The sequence below is a fragment of the Lagopus muta genome, chromosome 5 (genome assembly GCF_023343835.1).
Source record: "Lagopus muta isolate bLagMut1 chromosome 5, bLagMut1 primary, whole genome shotgun sequence".
In the NCBI taxonomy this organism is placed as follows: domain Eukaryota; kingdom Metazoa; phylum Chordata; class Aves; order Galliformes; family Phasianidae; genus Lagopus; species Lagopus muta.
Genome location: NC_064437.1, coordinates 40,802,811 through 40,822,639, shown reverse-complemented (window position 1 = coordinate 40,822,639; position 19,829 = coordinate 40,802,811). Strand labels below are relative to the sequence as shown.

At 37.2% G+C, this 19,829-nt stretch overlaps 1 protein-coding gene across 5 annotated transcripts in view; it reads left to right on the top strand.

Moving 5' to 3' along the window:
* The window catches only part of HERC4 (HECT and RLD domain containing E3 ubiquitin protein ligase 4), a 31,486-nt gene extending 15,143 nt beyond the window's left edge, over window positions 1–16,343 (top strand). For 4 of the 5 annotated variants that reach the window (XM_048945224.1, XM_048945222.1, XM_048945223.1 and 1 more), the window contains 16 exons: window positions 906–1,030; window positions 1,555–1,614; window positions 2,136–2,247; window positions 2,586–2,775; window positions 3,360–3,532; window positions 4,895–5,011; window positions 7,198–7,221; window positions 7,705–7,803; window positions 8,501–8,668; window positions 8,792–8,935; window positions 9,723–9,889; window positions 10,678–10,744; window positions 10,985–11,067; window positions 13,203–13,386; window positions 13,985–14,087; window positions 14,930–16,343. In XM_048945224.1, coding sequence (XP_048801181.1) covers window positions 906–1,030; window positions 1,555–1,614; window positions 2,136–2,247; window positions 2,586–2,775; window positions 3,360–3,532; window positions 4,895–5,011; window positions 7,198–7,221; window positions 7,705–7,803; window positions 8,501–8,668; window positions 8,792–8,935; window positions 9,723–9,889; window positions 10,678–10,744; window positions 10,985–11,067; window positions 13,203–13,386; window positions 13,985–14,087; window positions 14,930–15,138 — 2,025 coding nt within the window. In that variant the 3' untranslated portion in view covers window positions 15,139–16,343. The remainder of the gene's footprint in view (window positions 1–905; window positions 1,031–1,554; window positions 1,615–2,135; window positions 2,248–2,585; window positions 2,776–3,359; window positions 3,533–4,894; window positions 5,012–7,197; window positions 7,222–7,704; window positions 7,804–8,500; window positions 8,669–8,791; window positions 8,936–9,722; window positions 9,890–10,677; window positions 10,745–10,984; window positions 11,068–13,202; window positions 13,387–13,984; window positions 14,088–14,929) is intronic. The other variant, XM_048945227.1, reaches the window with a different exon arrangement.
* Window positions 16,344–19,829: the final 3,486 nt, after the last annotated feature.

Genomic DNA, 19,829 nt, shown 5'->3' with positions numbered 1-19,829 from the left:
TCTTAGTTTGTCAATTTGCACTGAATTCTTTCAAAGTTACATGAGTACTGTACTGCTGGGACCTGTGTGCCCTTGCCAGCTAAGGGGTCTCAGCCAGGCCTGCTTGATCTTTTATTCAAGTTAATTTTTGGACAGGTCAGTTCCCTCAGTTGTTTCATTATGTGGCTAAATGATATTTCTGCTGGACAGGGAAACAGCAAGATCCTGGAGGATGGGATCAGGATACTGATTTTTGGCAACAGCTAGTCATCATTGTACCAAGTCAGCTGTGTTTGTCAGCCTGCATCCTCAAGAGAAATGTTTTTACTAGTTTTATTTTAGTTTTGGTGCTGTTTGCCCCCCCTCTCTGGACCAGTTCTCCTACTCAGAATGATTTTCTTGTTTGTTTCCCTTTTCTATTAGAAATCTCACTGTAGTTCATTCAGTATGAGCAGCACATCAGAATGCAAGTTCTGTAATGTTCAACAAAGAAACATGATTCATTCTCAGAGGAGTCTGGATGTGGGGTGGGAGGGCAGCTACCCAAAGTTTGAATGGATCCTCTTCTGTATGCTCATGGCCTGGCAGTGAATTAAGTGGATGATAGTAAGCAGATGTCTGCCATTCTTGCCTACAGCCTTTTTTTGTGTTCGTCTTTTAAGAGTGTTTGTATGTTTGCCATGAGATATCCTGTGGTGTGGATTAACACATTAATCTGAGTAGTTTTAGTTTATGATAGCTTACTCTGTTTTCATGGCAAGTACAGAACTACTAGAATACAGTAATTTTATCTGTTAGCTTATTTCACAGTAATACTTTGGGTAAGTAAATGGTCGGTCAGTGAAGAGAAAGAGAGCTTAACCACAGGACTGATTTCCTGGAAATCAGCTTTATGTGCCTGATTCTTTGTGTTCTTTAAACTTCAGAACATGGTGCCACCAGATGACTTCAGGTATCCTGACCTTTTGAAGCAGATCTGGACTGTGAATGAAGCATTTATTCAAAGATTGCTGACTTTCCCATCTGGAAGGCTTCCTGTAGAGATAGCTAAGTAAGCTTTGTTGAGGAAAAAAGTTGTCTTTCATAATTTTACTTGATTTGGGTGTGAATGTGGGTTTGAACATACATAGCAAAGGTTTTTTTAATTACTGACTTTTATTATGTGCAGAGTATTTGCTGTGCTTTCGTTGACATAAGGTAATTTAGCTCCTTTGGTCCATGTCTCACCTGGCACAACTTAGTCACCTGAGCTTAATGCAAGATTTAAATATTTAGTTGTGCATTGAAGAATGACAGTGTGTGTAAAGGAATTTGAGCATAATGCAAAGATTATTTTCATTACTTTTCAAGAGGAGTGTGCAAAGGAAAAAGAACTGGAACTTCTTGCTTTGTTTTTAGCATTATTTGAACGTTGTCTTTAAATGAAGATTTTATATGATGTTAAATGTCAGATTATACTCAGAATTAGATTTTATGTACAATGTAACTCTAGAGATTAAATACAGTTTTTAATAGAAAATGCTATTTTGTAGAAAAGAAAAAGAAATGTAACTTCTTTCATATGAAAACTTTCAGTGAAATTGATGGTACGTTCTCCTCAGCTGGATGCCTGAATGGGAGCTTTTTGGCTTTGAGGTAAGTTTCAGCTTTTAAACAACTATTCCTGTGAACAGAAGAGTTTGTGACCAACTTCCTAGTGTCTGTTGTTTCAACAATAACACCTTCACTCAGTTTCTTTATCTTAATATTAATCAGATGCTTTTGCTTTAACTTTCTAGCTCCTTTATTACAGATAGTTTATCAGCTGGCCCAAATGCAGAGTGTCTGCTAGCAGTTCTTAGAAGTGCATGCCACCTGGCTGCTGCCCTGTTAACCAGCAAAACTCATTACTTAGCAGCTGCAAGTCGCATATGATTTTAAAGGAATATATTGTACAGCCTGCTCTAGATCTTGGTGTTTTTTTCCATGATTGCCTGGCAGTTAGAATGTTTTTTTTTTTTTTATTGCTTTGAAGGTTGTATGATGGAAGTCTGATACTGTGATCAATAAAACTTAAGTTCCACAGTAAACAAAGCTAAGAAATCAAGGTGGAAAACTTGTAAGTGCTGAGAATACAGGATTCAGTCTTTGTCTGTATTTTTCTCTCCTTGCCATAGCAATGACGATCATTACAAAACCAGCGTTAGATTCTCAGGGGTTGATATGAATGCTGCTAGACTACTATTTCACAAACTTATACAGCCTGACCACGCTCATATATCACAACAGGTTTGTGCTGCATATTTTCTTTATGTTTGGAAACATCTTTACACCTATCTAGAAATACTATTGTTATGCTTGCTTGGACACATTTAATTGTGTTCTTTACACGATAATATTTAAACTGCAGATACATAAAAACTGTTCTGTGTTGTGCCAGAAGGTAACACCAACATACTGTACGTCTGTATTTTAAAATCCAGAACCAAGACAGTAAATTAAATATTGTAATGTAGCTCAAACTTAAACCCTTGATTGTTATTTTCTAGTTTACTTTTTATTTAGGTGAAATTTTGTTGAAATGTACAAATGTATTAAAGTAAACTGAATTTTATTATGCTCTGTAGGTGGCAGCTAGTTTGGAAAAGAATCTTATTCCAAAATTGAGCAGCTCCTTACCAGATGTTGAAGCTTTAAGGCTGTATCTCACTCTACCAGAGTGCCCGTTGATGAGTGATGCAAACAATTTCACAACATTAGCTATTCCATTTGGAACAGCAATTCTGAAATTAGAAAAAGCTCCTTTAAAAGTTCTTGGTAAGAAATTGAATTTTTTTTTTTTTTTTTTTTTAAACTCTTAAAGGATACAGGAATAAAAACGTGTAGAAATTTAATCAGTGAAGACATGGTCTCAACAACATCCTGGTTATTCACAGTTCTGTTGAATTTTTCAATCAGGAAGCTAAGGGTTAAATTTGCATAATACTAAAGAAAACAGCTATCCTAACTTCTGCACACAGAAGTTTGTTGAGCATCTCTTTTTGTTCTTCAGAGCTTCCCCATTTTAATAATGCTTGTTGTGTGCTCAGCTGCTAATAGCTCGTGCGTTGTTTTAAATCCCAGAACAGGGTGGGCAGAGAAGGTGTATGAGAAGGGCATGGAGTTTATACACCAGAACCATTTTAAAGTTGGAAGACTGATGTTTCTCTAAATCTTGCTCTGTACAGAGCTGAATGTGTAATAAAACATCGGTACTATGTTGTTCTGTCTCTGCTCACCTCTTCTTACAGTTTTTGGTAACTGATAAGTACATTTTCAAATAAGAAAGGTTCTTTTGATTTAAAAAAACAATGCAATGTTGCAGTGGAAAGTACTATATTTGTTTTGTCATTTGTTGACAGAAAATTGGTGGTCTGTACTTGAACCTCCGTTGTTCCTCAAAATAGTGGAACTCTACAAGGATGTTGTGGTCCACCTCTTGAAGTTGTATAAGATTGGCATTCCTCCAGCTGAAAGAAGAATATTTACAAACTTTCTACACACAGCTTTCAGAGTTCTAGAAATACTGCACAGGGTATGTTTATGTCAATTTAAACCGACTGCTTTATCTGTTTGTTTTTTGTCAACATTGTGTGCTGTGTAGTTGTTGAAAGTTAAACAACTAAACAGTTCTAAATATTTAAACTTGACATCTACAGAAGAATCTGTAGTTGTTTGTTTTGGACCTAAAAAATATTAGAATTCTGGATTCCAATCTGACATGGGGATGGAGTTATCTATTTTCATGTGACTGACCCAAGCAATTGCTTCTGTGAGGGCACGTTGGAAAGAATTTTCTTTAGAAATGATAGTGAATAAGGTCAAAATTGGAAGGTAAGAGTACGTTGCATTTTGAGGTAGGTTTAAGCAGTTTTACTAGGGCACATATTTCTTCTCTGATGTGTTTACTCAGGGTGTTAGTATCTTAATTTAATACATGAAAATTAATGAATTTTTGTGCTTTGAACAAAAATAGCCCAAATGATTCAGAGTAACCTGACTAAACATCACAAGCCTGAGAAACTGTTGTGTGTAACTGCTGCTGAAGTTCCCCCTCCTCATCGCCTCTTCCAAATTCTTGGTTTTTTGAAGCCCAACTTTGATTAATATGTAGTAACAATGTAGAAATAGAGTTATGAACAGCTGGGCAGCAAGGTAGGTGTATGGACAAATTCTTAACAATTACCAGATGTGGGCTAAAGTAAGAGGAAGAGAATGAGAAGAAAACATATCTAGGATATTTCATGAATTTACTATCTGTTTTTTATGGCTATTTCCTTTTGGGGGGGAGGGGGGGCTTATTTGGGGGGATTGGGTTTCTTTGGTGGTTGTTTAAGAGAAGGAACACAGATTATCCATTTATAAGGAAGAAATCCTGTCTTTCTGTTTTGATAATTAATGGTGCTTACCTGTCATTCTGAAAAGCAAATTTAGTGCATTTCCTGGGAAGGCTGGGGGTTAGAATTACGCTTTGTGTAAGGGTCTTTCTGTCTCTTACTTTTTTGAGCTTAGTATTTTTTAATAGAAATTGTTCCTCGCATCCCAGGTAACTGAAATAGTGTTTATTAGTAAGACTGAAATTCTTGCATTGTAGCTCTTAAACTTGTGCACAAGCAAATGCTATTTCTGTGTGATCTCTTGATGTGTCGGAATTGCAGCACTGTTTTTTGCAGTATTGTCTGCTTAGTTACTTTTCTTTGCTCCTTGGATGGAATTGTGAATAATCCATGTTTCTTTATCTTTGCTGCTGTTTTTGTTTGTTTGTAGGCATTGTTGTTTTTCTAAAACTTTTTAGTGGCTGGGTATCTGTAGCTGGCATAACAAATGCTTGAAAAATAAAGAAGAGAGAATCCTTTTTAAAAAGATGATGCAAAGTGATAAACTTTAATTTCTTCAGGTAAATGAAAGAGGACAAGTTATCCAGTATGACAGATTTTACATTCATGAAATACAAGATTTGATAGATATCAGAAATGACTACGTCAACTGGGTCCAACAGCAGGTATTTGGAATGGTAAGGCTTATTTTGCTTTAATTTTATCTTCCTTTTCCACCTGGTTTTGTCTTTTTATGGAAGCCTGTAGATTCTCTAAATATGGACAATTTGTTTTCATACAAGTACGGTGACAGACCCTGATAATGAATGACTCAACTTACGTCAGGTACTAGTTAAGGAAGTGTTAAATTGATACCCTGCAAGAAACACATCTTTCTTAGGACTGACAACGTTGAACATTTTAATGCATTAGCTAAAAGGTGACTCAAAAAGCTGTCTGGTAAGGTTTGCCGTATCAAAAAAGTTAGGGAAGTGATAACTCTTGGTAGGTCAGCATCTCAAGTAACCTGAGGTACTGTGTGAGCTACGTTTGGTCAGAATAATCAAAACTTAAAGCTGAAAGTGTTCTGTAAAACTAAGTCAGGAAACAGAGTAGGGAGTTACAGGTAACAGATGACGAATATAATTTTCTGTTTATTGCTGTGTAGTGATAAGAAGTGAAATAATTATTTCTTGGATCTGTAAATAGAAGAGTGGAAGTAAATGGGCAGAAACAATCACTTGGATAAGATTTTGTCAAACAGTTCGTTGACTTCAGTTTTGAAAGAATGGAGAATGTTAATCAACTTGTTCCATCTACATGAATGTATTTCTTCTGCTGTGGTATGTAGAAGGTCCTGGAAAGGGGAGGCCTACTTTTGCTTTGTATTGGATGAATACAAAGCAAGTGATAGCTTGTCTACTAAAGAATATAAAACTGCAAAGTAAAATAGCAACAGCAGGAAAATTGTGGAGTGTAAGGAAATAAGTTGATATTGTAGCCATCGCAGAACTTTGTGTCAGCCAGGCTTTTCAGAAAAATAACTCGTGCTTGATGTAGGCTAGTGTTGGTTTCTGACAGAGGTAATATATTAAATGAGATACAGAAGGTGTAGGTAAATATTGCAAGGTCTTGCAAGTAGAGGCGGATTGTATATTTGGAATAAGAGAAGAGTATGGTGGTGAAGGGTACAGAGAATTAGAAAGATGGTGACTTTCACAGCTATCTAAATAGATCTAAAGAAACTGGAATTGTATTTGTCATGATCAGAGAAAAGAATTCTGAGATGCAGGAAAATGAGAGCTGGAAAATGGATTTATTTTAAAGTTTAAAGCTGCATTTGCCAGTCAAATCACAAGATTTGAGCAGTATCTTTACAATAAGAAGCCCTACTTGCCTATTGAACCACTAGTAATGAATCAGAATTTCTTTTGCCACTGTCATTTTTTTATTGCTGTATCTTGAGACAAGGCTGTTTGCTCAGTTCCTTGAGTGAAGTGTGGAAGGAAAAGTAACAGACAAAAATGTAAGACTTCTTCAAGAACTTAAGAGGAAAAAAAAAAATGCTGTGCTTTCAACAAAAGAGAAATTGGGCAATGTTGAAGTTACTGAATAGCATCCTTAAAGGAGTTGAGGGAAAAAGTGTTTTAGGAATAAATACAGCAACAGGAGTAAGCATTGCATAAATCTTCCTGTGAGAAATGGACTGCAAAAAGTGTTTCCTTTAGGAATTAGGGATACGAGGGGAGCACGTTTTACAGAGGTGATATTTTGGCCATCACTTTGTCTGTGCTGTAGGTGTCTACATGCTGCACTTCAGAGACTTGTGTATAATCACATTTCACATTTATTTATTTATCCACCAGGTGCATGACTTGGTTCCTTAGCAGAGTTACCTAACTAGTTCTGAATGTCTCTAACAGTGCTAGCAATGTCTATTGGCCTGTTTCAAATTGCAGAAGTCAGTTGATTTTCTTACATGCAGTATTGTAGTTCTAAATAATTCTTGAAATTTAATGACCAATTTTTTTGTTATCTTTAAATTTTTACTCATTTAAAATGTTTTGAATTTAATGTGGCATGCTGTAATCACTTCAGAATGAAAATATATGTGAAAGCAAATGTCATTGATTAATGTGTGGGAGTAATCATTTAAAAGGTTCTAATGCTCCCTTTTAAAAACACATACAGGGTGTTGAAAGGCATAGTTGTATTTGGTAGATTAATTAAAATGTTTACAATGCTTATCAGTTTTTCAGTAAACATTCTTTTTGGGGGGAAGCTACAGCTAAATAATTCTACATCAGAGATGAATAATGAATGCAGACACTAATGCTGCTTTTTCATCTTAATTATTGCTGCCTTTGTGCAAATGCTGTCATAGGATGTCAACCATGGATTAACTGAGGTAAGATGGGTTGCAATCTGGTTTCTTTTTGGAATGTAAGGAAATCACAAACAGGAGTGCCAAGGATTGTAGGATGTGTTCCGTTAGGAGTAAAGCTTTAACTTGTTTGGATTGTAAACTGAAAAGGTTTTTATGGGGCAGAAGTATGTAATTCTTTCTGTTGCAAATTCAGAGCTGAGTTTGAAAACAAAGAGTTGTTTGGTGATATTTACTGGCTGTAACAAAAGGAGTGAACTTAAAAGGAGTGAAATTAAAACGTGTAAAGTGGGGGTGGGTCTTCTCTTGGCTGAGATACTGAACTATTGAACATCTACTTAACTTTTTCTGAGATACTTCAGGTCCTCTGTTGACAATGAGTAAAGGTTTATTTCTCTTTTCAGTAAAAGAGATGTATTAAATGAATATAAATGTAATTGCTTTTTTAACTGCTGTTGTGGGTTTTCTTCAATAAACAGAATGATGACATGGTTCTTCTCATTCTAGTTAACAGACATGCCTGTTACCATTTGCACGTACCCATTTGTTTTTGATGCCCAGGCAAAGACAACTCTTCTGCAAACAGATGCAGTCATGCAGATGCAGGTATGAGTCAGTTTTTAAAGATGTAATTTATTTTGGGTTTAGTTGGAGGCTTTGGAGGGTTGGTGTCCCTTTTTTCTTCTTTGTTTGCATTTGTTCCCCACTCTGCCAACTCGATCCTCTTCTTCATGAAAGTAAGGGATCTGTTGTTTTCCTCTAAGTATGTATATGACTGAAGCTGGTAGGAATCTCACTGACATAAAATTAATAATTATATAAACATCCATTGAACTTCTTCCCCTTTCATTAACTGGATGTATTCTTTCACATGTTAGCCCATAGTAATAAGGTACAAACAAAACCAAGCAAAAATTAAAATAACTTTTTAAAAGCTCTTTCATGCCAGATTTATATTAAACATCTTAGGCTTCGTTTGCCTGTTAAATGAAATGCATTTTTTGTTTTACTGGAAGGAGGGAGGTGCTATATATTTTTTCCTATTTGCTTCCTTTTCTTGTCCAAAATATTTTACCTCGAATGTCAGAAGCTGTATTCTGTGTCATTCTTAAGTGTATTAGTGTTGATGAGACTAATAAGTCAAGGGAAAATATTGTCTGAGGTTAAAGAAATAGGAAGAAAGCCCTCACACTGATGTCTTCTGAACTCTTTCAGATGAGAGTGATTGATGTTTAGTGTTTATAGGAATCTTATGCTACCTACTGACAGTTACATTGTACTTTTTTTTTTTTCTCCCTCCCAGATGGCTGTTGATCAAGCTCACAGGCAGAATTTGTCTTCTCTTTTTCTGCCAGTATTTGAATCTGTTAACCCATGCCTGATATTAATGGTGAGGAGAGACAATATTGTAGGAGATGCTGTGGAAGTCCTAAGGAAAACAAAGAGTGTAGACTACAAGAAGCCATTGAAGGTACTGCCAGTACATACTGATCTGAGTGTCTTTCACTGACGTGCTAGTAATTAAGAATATATTTTGGACAAACACTGTTTCATGTTCCATTTTTAATTCTGCGCTAATTGAAATGTGTTTCAGGTTATTTTTGTAGGGGAAGAAGCTGTTGATGTTGGGGGTGTTCGCAAAGAATTTTTTCTGCTCATAATGAGGGAGTTGCTAGATCCCAAATACGGAATGTTCAGGTATTATGAAGAGTCCAGGCTGATCTGGTTCTCTGATAAGGTAGGGTGCGATCAACAGTCATTAATTTTCTTTCAGTTTAAGTATTTTGTTAATTATGTATGGACATAGGAATTTGCGGTAGTTTTATTTTGAGAGGAGAAGCTGAAGGAAGAAATCTTAAAAAAGTGTAATTTTTGCCATTGCTAGATCAAAGCGTTCCTTTCTTTTCTTTTCTTTTCTTTTTTTTTTTTTCTTTTTTCCAACCTGATTCCTTGCTTTACTCCTCACCATTTGTCTGTGGTTGAGGTGACTTTGGTAGGAAGATGTGCCAGCTGACTCCAAAAGCAGAATCAGAATGGTAGAGAAAATTGATGCGGCATGTCAAACCTTCCTTTTCTGCGTTCATTCACATTTATGGGCCTGCTTTTTGGTAGTCACCTGTTTGTACTTGCTAGGAAGTTTCAATTATTGACTTTTTAGTCCTCTTTCAGAGGAACATGCTAACTAACTCCGGTTAGCACTCGCTTATGTCACTTATATCTGGATATTAACGTTTTCACAGTTGTGTTCCAAGCCTTAACTGTTTAGTCCAAGGAAGTTAACAGTAAGCTCCTCGCCTCTCCTTCCCCATTAATTTAAATTAAAATGTATTTAAGGACTGAGTACTGTCATAGTAAGTCACCAACAAAAATGGAATCTTTAGATGGTAGCTTCAGCAGCATGCATCACTGAGAATACAAAACATGTTGCATCTCAGTTGTTTTTTTTAATATCCATACCTCTTTTCTGGACTATAAATGATTAAAATAACTTGTTTTAAAATATTTTGTCTGTTTTTTGTTCTTAGACCTTTGAAGACAGTGACTTGTTTCATTTGATTGGTGTTGTCTGTGGGCTAGCAATATATAATTTTACTATTGTAGACCTTCACTTCCCTTTGGCTTTGTATAAAAAGCTGTTGAATAAGAAGCCATCCCTGGACGATTTAAAAGAGTTGATGCCAGATGTTGGCAGGTAAGCAAGAAAAAAATGAGTGAGATTAGGAATTAGTTTTGAGTTCAACGCTTTACTTTGAAGGTTTAAAGAAAGTGCATGCTATTCACACAGGATAAACATCTTAGAGTAACTTGTAGCTATCATGCCATTTCAGATGTGTGCTATTGTTAAGCAGCTGCTTCTCTAAGTGTTTGGTTTTGATATTCATCTCTCCTGTGCTGTATTGTCCTACAAGAATCTTTGGAAGTTGAAAGTTTTGAGATTCTGCTATTAATTTTATAAAATAAGTGTGAACATAATTTTAGTTCTGTATATTTTGCCTAGTCTGAGGAGGAGACATTTTCACTTATTTCAGAGGCATGCTGAATATTTAGCAGAGTGCATGCTAAATAACTGCACTTGAACAGGTAGGGTTTTCAGGTGGTGTGGTGGAGTTGGTGTTGGATTGCTTCAGTGTTGTGAATGCAAAAGGTTTTCATAGGTCTAGGAGGAATTGAACGTAATAATGGGAAACACCATCAGTGATTAATTAGGACTTAGCACCTCTGTCTTGGAATTCCTTCCCTGCACTGAAGCTAGACATTGGGGTATGAGTCTTCTCTTAATTCCTGAGAGAATAAAAAGAAACAACAGTACAAGTAATAGGAAAACCAAACCATTGTTTATTTAAAGCTTTGCATTCTGTGCTTTTGAAAGCAATGTGATTTGCTTGAATTTCCTAGCACTGCCCTGCAAGTCAGCATATAATAGTAGAAATTTTTTGTTCTCTTCTCACTGGTACAAGTACTTCGTAATTTGTTTTTCAGGGGAATGCAGCAATTACTGGACTATCCAGAGGATGACATAGAAGAGGCATTTTGTCTTAATTTTACTGTAAGTTTCTCATTATGTTGGAAGCTTTGATTTGTTCTACTGGTAAAGCTTGTACTGTGTATTACAGCTTCATCTGATGGATTGTCTGAGCAGAAGCATTGGCTGCTGATGGTCATGAATTGTAGCATTCTGTGCTTAACATTCTAAGATCTGTCTGCCACTCACTATACTGTTAGCGAAGGGGTGGGAAGAAGTCCTCTACACAGAAAATAAAATTAATACTATTTTTGTTTTAAATAGATCACTGTGGAAAATTTTGGTACAACAGAAATTAAAGAACTTGTTCCTAATGGTGCTGACATTCCTGTAGTCAAACAAAATAGGTGAGTGTTATGGATCACAGTGTAGTTCGATGTTGCTGTCTGTTTTGGGAGCACAACTGGGCTGCTATAGAGATCCTTTGCCAAGTTGCTATGCTAGTGATGGGAGGCAAAGCTACTGCTGTTTTTCCAAGCTGTTTTAATGTGTATTATAAAGAACAGTAAATAACTGTTGTAGTTAGGGACTTGACGTCTAAGGTGGCTCAGTAAGCAATATCTTTTTCACTTTGGCCTCAGAAGTATTTTGAAACTCTTTAGTGCCCATATGAATACACTATCTTCACTTCAGAAGGCCAGAAATGGTTCTGCAGAAAGTTACTGAGTCACAGTGAAAACATCAACTTAAATGCTGTTACGTGACAACTCTTGGTACGTGAAATACCATTTCAGGGAAGTATTCGCTTTGTAGAACAGATACATTAGTCTGTTATTTTTAGTGTCACTGTCTAATGAGTATGTGGGGTGTGGTTTTATCCTTCTTTCCTGGATTCTGTTAATTCTGTTTTATAAAAGCCACTTCTCCCACCCTGTGTTCCCCTTCTGCTCTTGGAGGATAGATAGAATATTTCTGGTATTCTGTGGTACTAATATTTCTGCGGAATATTATCACTTTCCTGTCCCTTGTTGGTCATTCTCTTCATGTATTTTCATCAGTGTTTTAATCTTTGTGTCTTCTATGAGCTTTCACTTCTCCTTGAGTGAAGGGAGAACCAAATGGAAAGGGCATACTGTGTGAGAACAAAACATACCTAGGCTGTATGTCATAGGAAGGGAGAAAAAGAACCTTCGGGTATGTTTTGGGGCAGTGTTTTCTGAGTAGCTAAGTCCCTTGTAGATGAAAAGCAATGAGAGAAGATTGAAGGTATCACAAACTCTGTGCGGTGAGTGCTTTCATCCTCCTGACTTCTCATTACTGGGAGAGAAAAACGTTGGTTCAGAGCTCCAAGTGTAGTGGCAAGACTGAGCAGCTTCAACTGAAGGGAAAAGCAAACAAGCACAGTAAGCATCTATGATGCTTGCAGTCACTTCTTACACTGGTCAGCTTTTCTCTCTTTAATCTTTGGCTGATAGTTGAGGATTTATGGTGCTTCATCTTAAACATGATATTTTCTAAGTTCTGCAGGTGTGTTTTTTTCCTGTCACAAAGTGACAGTAAGATTAGAGTTGAAATATGAGAAAAGGTTTAGAGTGTCCATGGAATGTAATGCTATGGTTGTCTGAAGAAATCTTTTTTTCTCAGGGCCCAAATATTCTATGACTTTTTAAATTCAGTTTGAAAAATGCTATTGCAGAGTATAATTATGTTAATCAGTTTACTACTGTCAGTTTTCTGTCCACTGTTAATATTCCACAGTGTGCCTAAATTAGGGAAGATACATTCTACAACTTAATAGTGTATCTTCAAAATGCTTTGATCTTTCTTTAAAGGATTAGTGATGTTATTCAAATAAGTGGAGTCACTGTGCCAATGCAGGAGCTAACAGCATTAACTAGGATCCTTTAATAAATAAATGAAATTATAATCAATATTGTATCAGGAGATTTTAACTACTAGCTTCTGTTGAAGATGGTGTTTGCAGTAAGAGGAGAGAACTCCTTGTACTGAGGCATAGATAAGACAGCGTGTTTCTCAGCATCCTAACTTCTTTTTCCTGATTCTTTTTTTTTTTTTAGTGTGTAGGACTCAAATGTCTGCTTGAAATTTATTTTCATCTTCAGTGCACGTATGGTAACGCTTTATAATAAAAACAGAGCAAAGCCAAAATACACAAATTTTGGCACTAAGTTGGCTTCAGAACACTATGTACAACTCCAAGCCTTTGAGTGTGTTGCCATTCAGTCCAGTTCACTGTGAGGCATGCAGTGATGTCTGAAATCAGTAACGAAAACATTCTTGGTTTTGTCTTGTACATTACAGGCTCCATGTTGGACAAAAATGTACATTTATGTGCTGTTTTCATTCAGGTCATCTTCTCTGTGGCTCTAACGTGGAGCACAGAACATAGTAGCCTAAGATCCTTTTTGCTCAACTTCCCATGAAGTTTTCTGTACTGAAATGGCTATTCTATGAAAATAGAAGAGTGACACATACTTTTGTTTTCCTCTCCTCTCAACGTAATTATTTTTCCTTTGTGCAGGCAAGATTTTGTAGATGCATATGTGGATTACATCTTCAATAAATCAGTAGCTTCCTTATTCAGTGCATTCCATGAAGGCTTCCACAAAGTATGTGGAGGTAAAGTTCTTCAGCTCTTCCAGCCCAGCGAGTTGCAATCAATGGTAATTGGGAACACAAATTATGATTGGAAAGAACTGGAGAAGGTAAAAACAAACAAACAACATAGTTGGCTCTTTGTTTCATATATATTTTTTTAAATTTCAAGGTGCAAGAGTAATCTCAAAGTATCATTTTAAGCTCTGTTTGCTCTGTTAGCATGTGGTATGTCAGGGCCAGCCTTTACTGGATAGACTGCATAACTGAGAATCTTCTCGTTTTAAGTTGTCAGTGAACAAAGGCATTAAGATACTATTCATTTTCCTTTTTAAAGTTTTCTCATCTAATTTCTGAAGGAAATCAGAGTTGGGGGGATCAAAGAGGAAGAAAAATTGCATAGAACCTAAAGGCAGTCGTAAATTTAAGTTAGAAAGGGAAAAGTGAACAAAATGCATACTGCTGATATAAGTAGATACTCCTGCTTACTGAAACTCACTGTGAGCTATTGTTACAACTTCCCTGGAATTGAGACTGCTTTGAGATAGATCCGTTTGTCCATATATTTGAAGTCTGAAGAGCTGCAGAAATTTGATCCAAGGAAATGGCGGTGTGTCACTTTCAGTGCAGTATCCCTTGTCACAATTCTTTATGCTTTATTGTGACATTATCATACTGAGAAGTAACTGAATTTCTTGCTCATTTTAGAATACGGAATACAAAGGAGAATACTGGGCAGACCATCCTACAATTAAAATATTCTGGGAGGTTTTTCATCAGTTGCCTTTGGAGAAGAAAAAACAGTTTTTGTGTAAGTATTCAACAGTACTTCGCAAAACCTTCTAACTGAACAGGATCGCTGATTTCAGGTTCTGGCAATAAGAACAGTAACAGTGTGATTAACTCCATATGGAGGGGAAAAATAATCAGAGTAGAAGCAATTGGTTATAAGCTTGTCTATGACTTTCCTGGAGCTGTCCTGAAAAGTTTTGGGTAATGGAGGTTTATAAGATGACATAGGCCGAAGCAGCATTTAAAATAATTGCCCAACAGTGTGAGCTACTGATGGCATCTGTCTGCTGATCAAATTTTTTCCCTGTGATTTGACACCAGGTTCACATTCTCTAGTTTTTTTCATTGTAAATAGGTGGAATAGCGAAGTTATAACTGATTGTCAGTACCTAAAGATACTGATGTGAGGGAAAGTACACAGGTTAAGACAAGGGAAACCTCTTGTGAATGAGCTGATGTTGAGAATCACTGTCATACTGAACGAACTAATCCAGGGTGCTCAGAAGTACACTAAAGGTACAGCTAATGAATTTTAAGTTACCAATTCTGATCTTGACTATCAAGGGCACTTGTTATGTCCCCTCAAGGGCGCAAGATTGTTTCATATGTGAAAATGAAAAGTTTTCCTTTGTGTACAACATGTTAGGTTATGGTGGAGGCTTCACTTTGCAGGAAGGAGATCAGGCTAAGACATCTCTTGTTTTCAAGTTTATCTGAACGATTTCAGCATGAAAAGCTGAGTACAGCTGGAATAATTGAGAAATGTAAATAAGGACTAGAACAGCCTATGTGGAATACACAGTGTTTTATCTTAAACCACTTTCAGGACTTTGTTTTTGTTTTTGTTTTTTTTCTTGGCAGTGTTTCTGACAGGCAGTGATCGTATTCCAATCCTTGGAATGAAGTGTCTTAAACTAGTCATCCAGCCAACAGGAGGTGGAGAAGGTTATCTTCCGGTAGCTCACACTTGCTTTAATCTTCTTGATCTTCCAAAATACACAGATAAAGAAACGCTAAAATCTAAGCTGATCCAGGCTATAGATCACTATGAAGGTTTCAGTTTAGTATAACTTCAGAAATGAGAGAGATCTGTGTAAAGTGGGATCATTAAACTAACTTCTTGTGTCTTTTTTGTGGTGGTAAATTCAGTGGATTAAATGATGGAGATGATAATATAATTGATTATTTGCAAAATGTTAAGTGGTATGGTTATTCATTGGAGCCAAAAAAAAAAGAAAGGGGGGACAAAAATGAGGAACTGTCTTAATAACTCTTGTACAAAACCATGTTGATTTTCTCATCTTGCAATAAAATGAGAGTATTGTGAGTGGGAGTCAAGTTTCACTAACATGAATTAACACTTCATCTTATGCAGACAATTTGGCGTGAGTGCATGAGAGACTTGCTTAAGTTTTTCAAATCAGTTAGTAAGAATATTTAAGTCTTTCCCTGATAAATTCACTTGGTTACTTTTCATTTTGTAAATAATAAATTTTTGTGATAAAATAATTATGTTCCAATAGCAGTATGGTTTCTATTGCTTGTAATTAAATATGAGCTTATTTTATGGCTTTTAACAAAAAGAGTGACTACTCTGATTTCTGAAGATATATTTTTCTGGTTTGTTTTAAGAACCTTAATAATGAAAACTATTGTTTGAAAGACATTCATCTTCACAGTGTACAATCCAACAAGTTCCATGAAGCAGTCACTTTAATGCTGATTAAAAAAAAAAAGCCAACAATGAAAACGCATCAAAAACCTGCATACAATGGCATTTTTAATACATGGATGGACGAGCTGACTTAAAACATTGCTTTATTTTTAAGGACTGATTGTGTAAGTGGACGCAATTATAAAGGAGGTTAATTTATCACTGGGAACCTCTGCAGCCATGTGTCAAGAATGCAGCTTAAAAGAAAAAGATGCTCCCGACAGTTGTTGCTGTCAAGAGGTTAAACATTTATTTTTAAATGCTGAAAGTGTAGTTTATGGTTTCTAATACAATTTTCACTTTTTTCCAGATAAATGCATTTGAAATAACTCTTTAACACCCTTTTCCCCTTTTCTTAAGATTTTATTTTTAGTATAAATACCATGAGACAACTGTGCTTAGCTGGACACTTTTGGAGTTGACTTTCCTTCTCTGGTTAAATTCCAGATTTTGTGGTGTTAATGCATATGATGTGACTTGCAGCTGTGAAACAAATATTTATTTTTTTTAGATTTTTAAATGCAGTGACAAAAAATTCAAGCTATAATAAAAGTCTTGAATGAAAACCTTTGTTGACTGATGTGTATGGATGCTTGCATCATGCATCAATGATGCATTCAATGAAAAGGTAACATCTGTGCAGTAAATCAAGAGTGCCAGGTTCTCACTTTAAAAGTAGAGAAATTGATTCATTAGGATAAATGGTTGAACTTGTCATTAGATGTAGATATACAAAGCAGTCAGTGCAGGTAAGAGCATTCTTTCCATAACTGTTCTTAAAGCATTCTCATGCAATGTAACCTCTAATAATTTCTTTACGTGCAGCCTTTATATCTCATCTTTTCCAACATGTGTTACTTGGCTGGCAAGTTCTCCCTGTTGTGAGATATGAGAATCTGACCAATGCTGCAGCAGCTTAAGCTTATTTTGCGTGGGAGAAAGGAGGAAAAAAAAAAAGTACATTATGCCTTCATTTTACCAGGTAATATTAAAACTTCTGAGATTATAGAGCACCAAACTTGTGAAGGCAAGTACTTGGAAATTAGGAAGTGACAAACATCAAGCTGTCTCATTTTCCCCTGTTTATCATTACATGAGTAAATGCTGTTTATATCCCTGATGTCCATGGGACCCTTCCTTCACTCAGTGTACCCAGTTGACATGTGCATTATTTTTCTGTTCAGTTGTGCAGGTCTGATTCTAATGCATATCATGTAAATCCAGCACTATTTGCTTTTTAGTTCCCTAAAGGTCATTCTGCTGTATTGAATTCTTTATCTTACTAATCTGAGAGATAAGCAACAGCCTTATTCTGTAGATGAGATAGTTGGAGACAGAATTCAATCCAATTATTGAATGTTCATTTATTAACATTACTGGCCACTTGCTCCACTGAGGATGTGCTAGGAAACTTTAGATGTCCTGCATCTTGGCATTGTAGTTAACGTTTACTAAAATCACTATGACAAGTAGTACATGTTTCTCCAGTATCAGAAAGGCAGATGTGCTCTCTTAGAACTTCAGTAGAATTGATAAGCCTCGTGGGATTGAATGATTGGCTAAATTTCACGTGGAAGGAAGCCCACTGACAGAGCAGGATGAGAATCATGTTCCTTGAGACTGCACTAACCTGAAACGTTTTTGCACTTTCAGCCTTGATTGTGTCCACCTCTGCAAGAAATGGAGTTGGATCCTACAGAACAGGATAATAACTGCTAAACACTCCTGACTATGGTGCAGGTGTTAGCTCATTCAGTGCAGTGAAACAGGTGCTCTGTTACCAAACATTATGCAAGGTAAAAGACTTTTATGCAGTACTAGAACAGTGACTAGTCATTATGTTACTTCTGTCACACAGGTGTTGGTCCTTACCTTGTCCTTAGGTCTGCTAATGGTCATAACAGCTGTGTGGAGGACTTAAGCCAAAGCTAAATGCTTACTTGTTTCCTCTGGTTAACAAAAGGAGGTGGCTGAAGTGTTTTCTCTCCTACTTGGATCAAGTGGCATTTTCCATACAGTATTGAATGCTGTGTGTCATGTGAGGAAGAAAAAAAAAATCAACTTCCTGCTTAGGTAAAATTGCCACAATGTTATGGAAGAAAGACACCTTCCTCCTTCTCACATTTCTCATTAATCAGGGAAAACCTGTAGGCTTTCAAAAGGATTGTGTGAACAACTGGGGGAAAGGAGTGTTTTGGGCTCCAGTGGGAATGTTTTACAATAATTAAAAATCTCTAAAGCAGTTTTGATAACAGGATTAGTATTCTGATGAGCGTTCATAATTACTGTTGGAGAATGGTTAGCTGTATCCATCTCCATTATGTTTACTGAAGGAAGGTTTGTTTTTGTCATAGCAGTGGATTTACTGCACCTGTCACAGGCACAGAACTGCAGATTGCAGCTGTGTGGCAGAACTACATGGACTTTTATTTGCCTGTATTGCAGAAACTTGTGCATTGTTTTCCAGGGGAAAATCGAAGGGCTGTTGCTCTGAGACAGTGCAACTATTAAAACTGAGCTCCAGTTAAGCACTTTGTAGTAGTTGCTATTGCTAACATTGTTACTAATGTAAAACACCAAGGTGCAGAATTCCACTAAAGGGTTTTTTATGCTCCTATGAAGGATTCCAGTTCATTGCACTGCTCTGCGTTGCGGTAAACTTGGTTTATCCAGGAGTGAATGCAGTGTGGTACCATCAGATACAAACAGCTGTAAAACAAAACTCATTATTTAAAGGCATATCATCTTCTGCAGTTAGGATGAATACAGAGTGAAAGCTTTCCTGTAATAACACAGTTTTTATCATGCTGAAGTAGTATATGGTGGGCACCACATGGATGGCTCTGGCTTTCTCCTTGTGCAACCACTATGTACTGCAGAGCTGTCATTGCTCGTTTGTTGGTGGAAGAACAAAATATTTGTGTCTCCTAACAAGAGATGGTCTCTACTGCTTACCAGTGGGTGTTTCTCAGTTGGTGGCTCAGTCTGGAGTGGGGTGAACTAATCATGAGGCTGCTATCTTGTCTTCGAACGTGCTGTTCAGTTCAGTGTTAGTCGGGTTTGAAGAAATAAGCTTTAAGAACCTTCCCTAGACCTCTAATGGTCTGAAACCAGATTGACTGGGTAACAGTGTCCTGTAATGCTACACACTGGAGCCTCCAAGAAATCCACCCGTGTTTTGCTGGACTACATACATTCTTACGGATTGATAAAGTAACACCAGCAGCCATAATTGCTGTATATGGCCTGTCTTTCAGCTTTGAGATACTGTATGGGTCTTCTGCAAATCTGCAGAATAGTGTGTTGTTGATGTCAGGAATGTAAGCTGGTTTTAAAAGCTTTTTAATTTTTGTTGTTGTTGTTATTTTTTTTCACCAGTTTCAGGAGTATTAAGAAAGAAAATGAAGGCTCTGTACCTTGTCAGGGATGTGAGCCATAGGGCCGATAACATTTGGTGTAGTTGGGTGTGTGCAGTATTGGAGTACTGTTATTCTCTGCAAGACTTGTGGTGGGGCCAGCCTGCGGGCAGAGCTGCTCTCTGCGGGTACTCACAGTGTGCATGGGTATGTGGGACTTCCAGTGAGGAGAAAATGCAGTGTGAGCCAGAAGGATTTGACTCCAAAGGCTGGAAGTGAGTTTCCTTCCCCCTTGAGCAGATAGCCCAGCCTTGCTGTTGGAGCAGAGGTGGTGGGCTGTACTAAACCCCAGCCTGCTACGGAAACAATTAGCCAGACTGTAGGGCTGAAACTCATTTGTTTGTGCCTTAATTCCACACAGAAGCTACCTATGTGCGCTTCCTAACCAGTGCTCGAGTACTCTGGGAGCTGCACGCTGCGGCTCTGGGAGCCTGAGGTGCCGCCGGCTGGTACGGATGTTGCAGCGCACAGCGAGGTGCGGGGCTTCAGCTGGCGGTAGGTACAGGGAGAGGGCGAGGGGTGCGGCCCGAGGGAGGAGCGGGAAGGGACTGCCGCTACTCGCGGGAGCCTTCGAACACTTTGCTGGCGAGAAGCCTCCCGTTAGGCAGCCTCGTGTCCCTGGGCTGCCCTG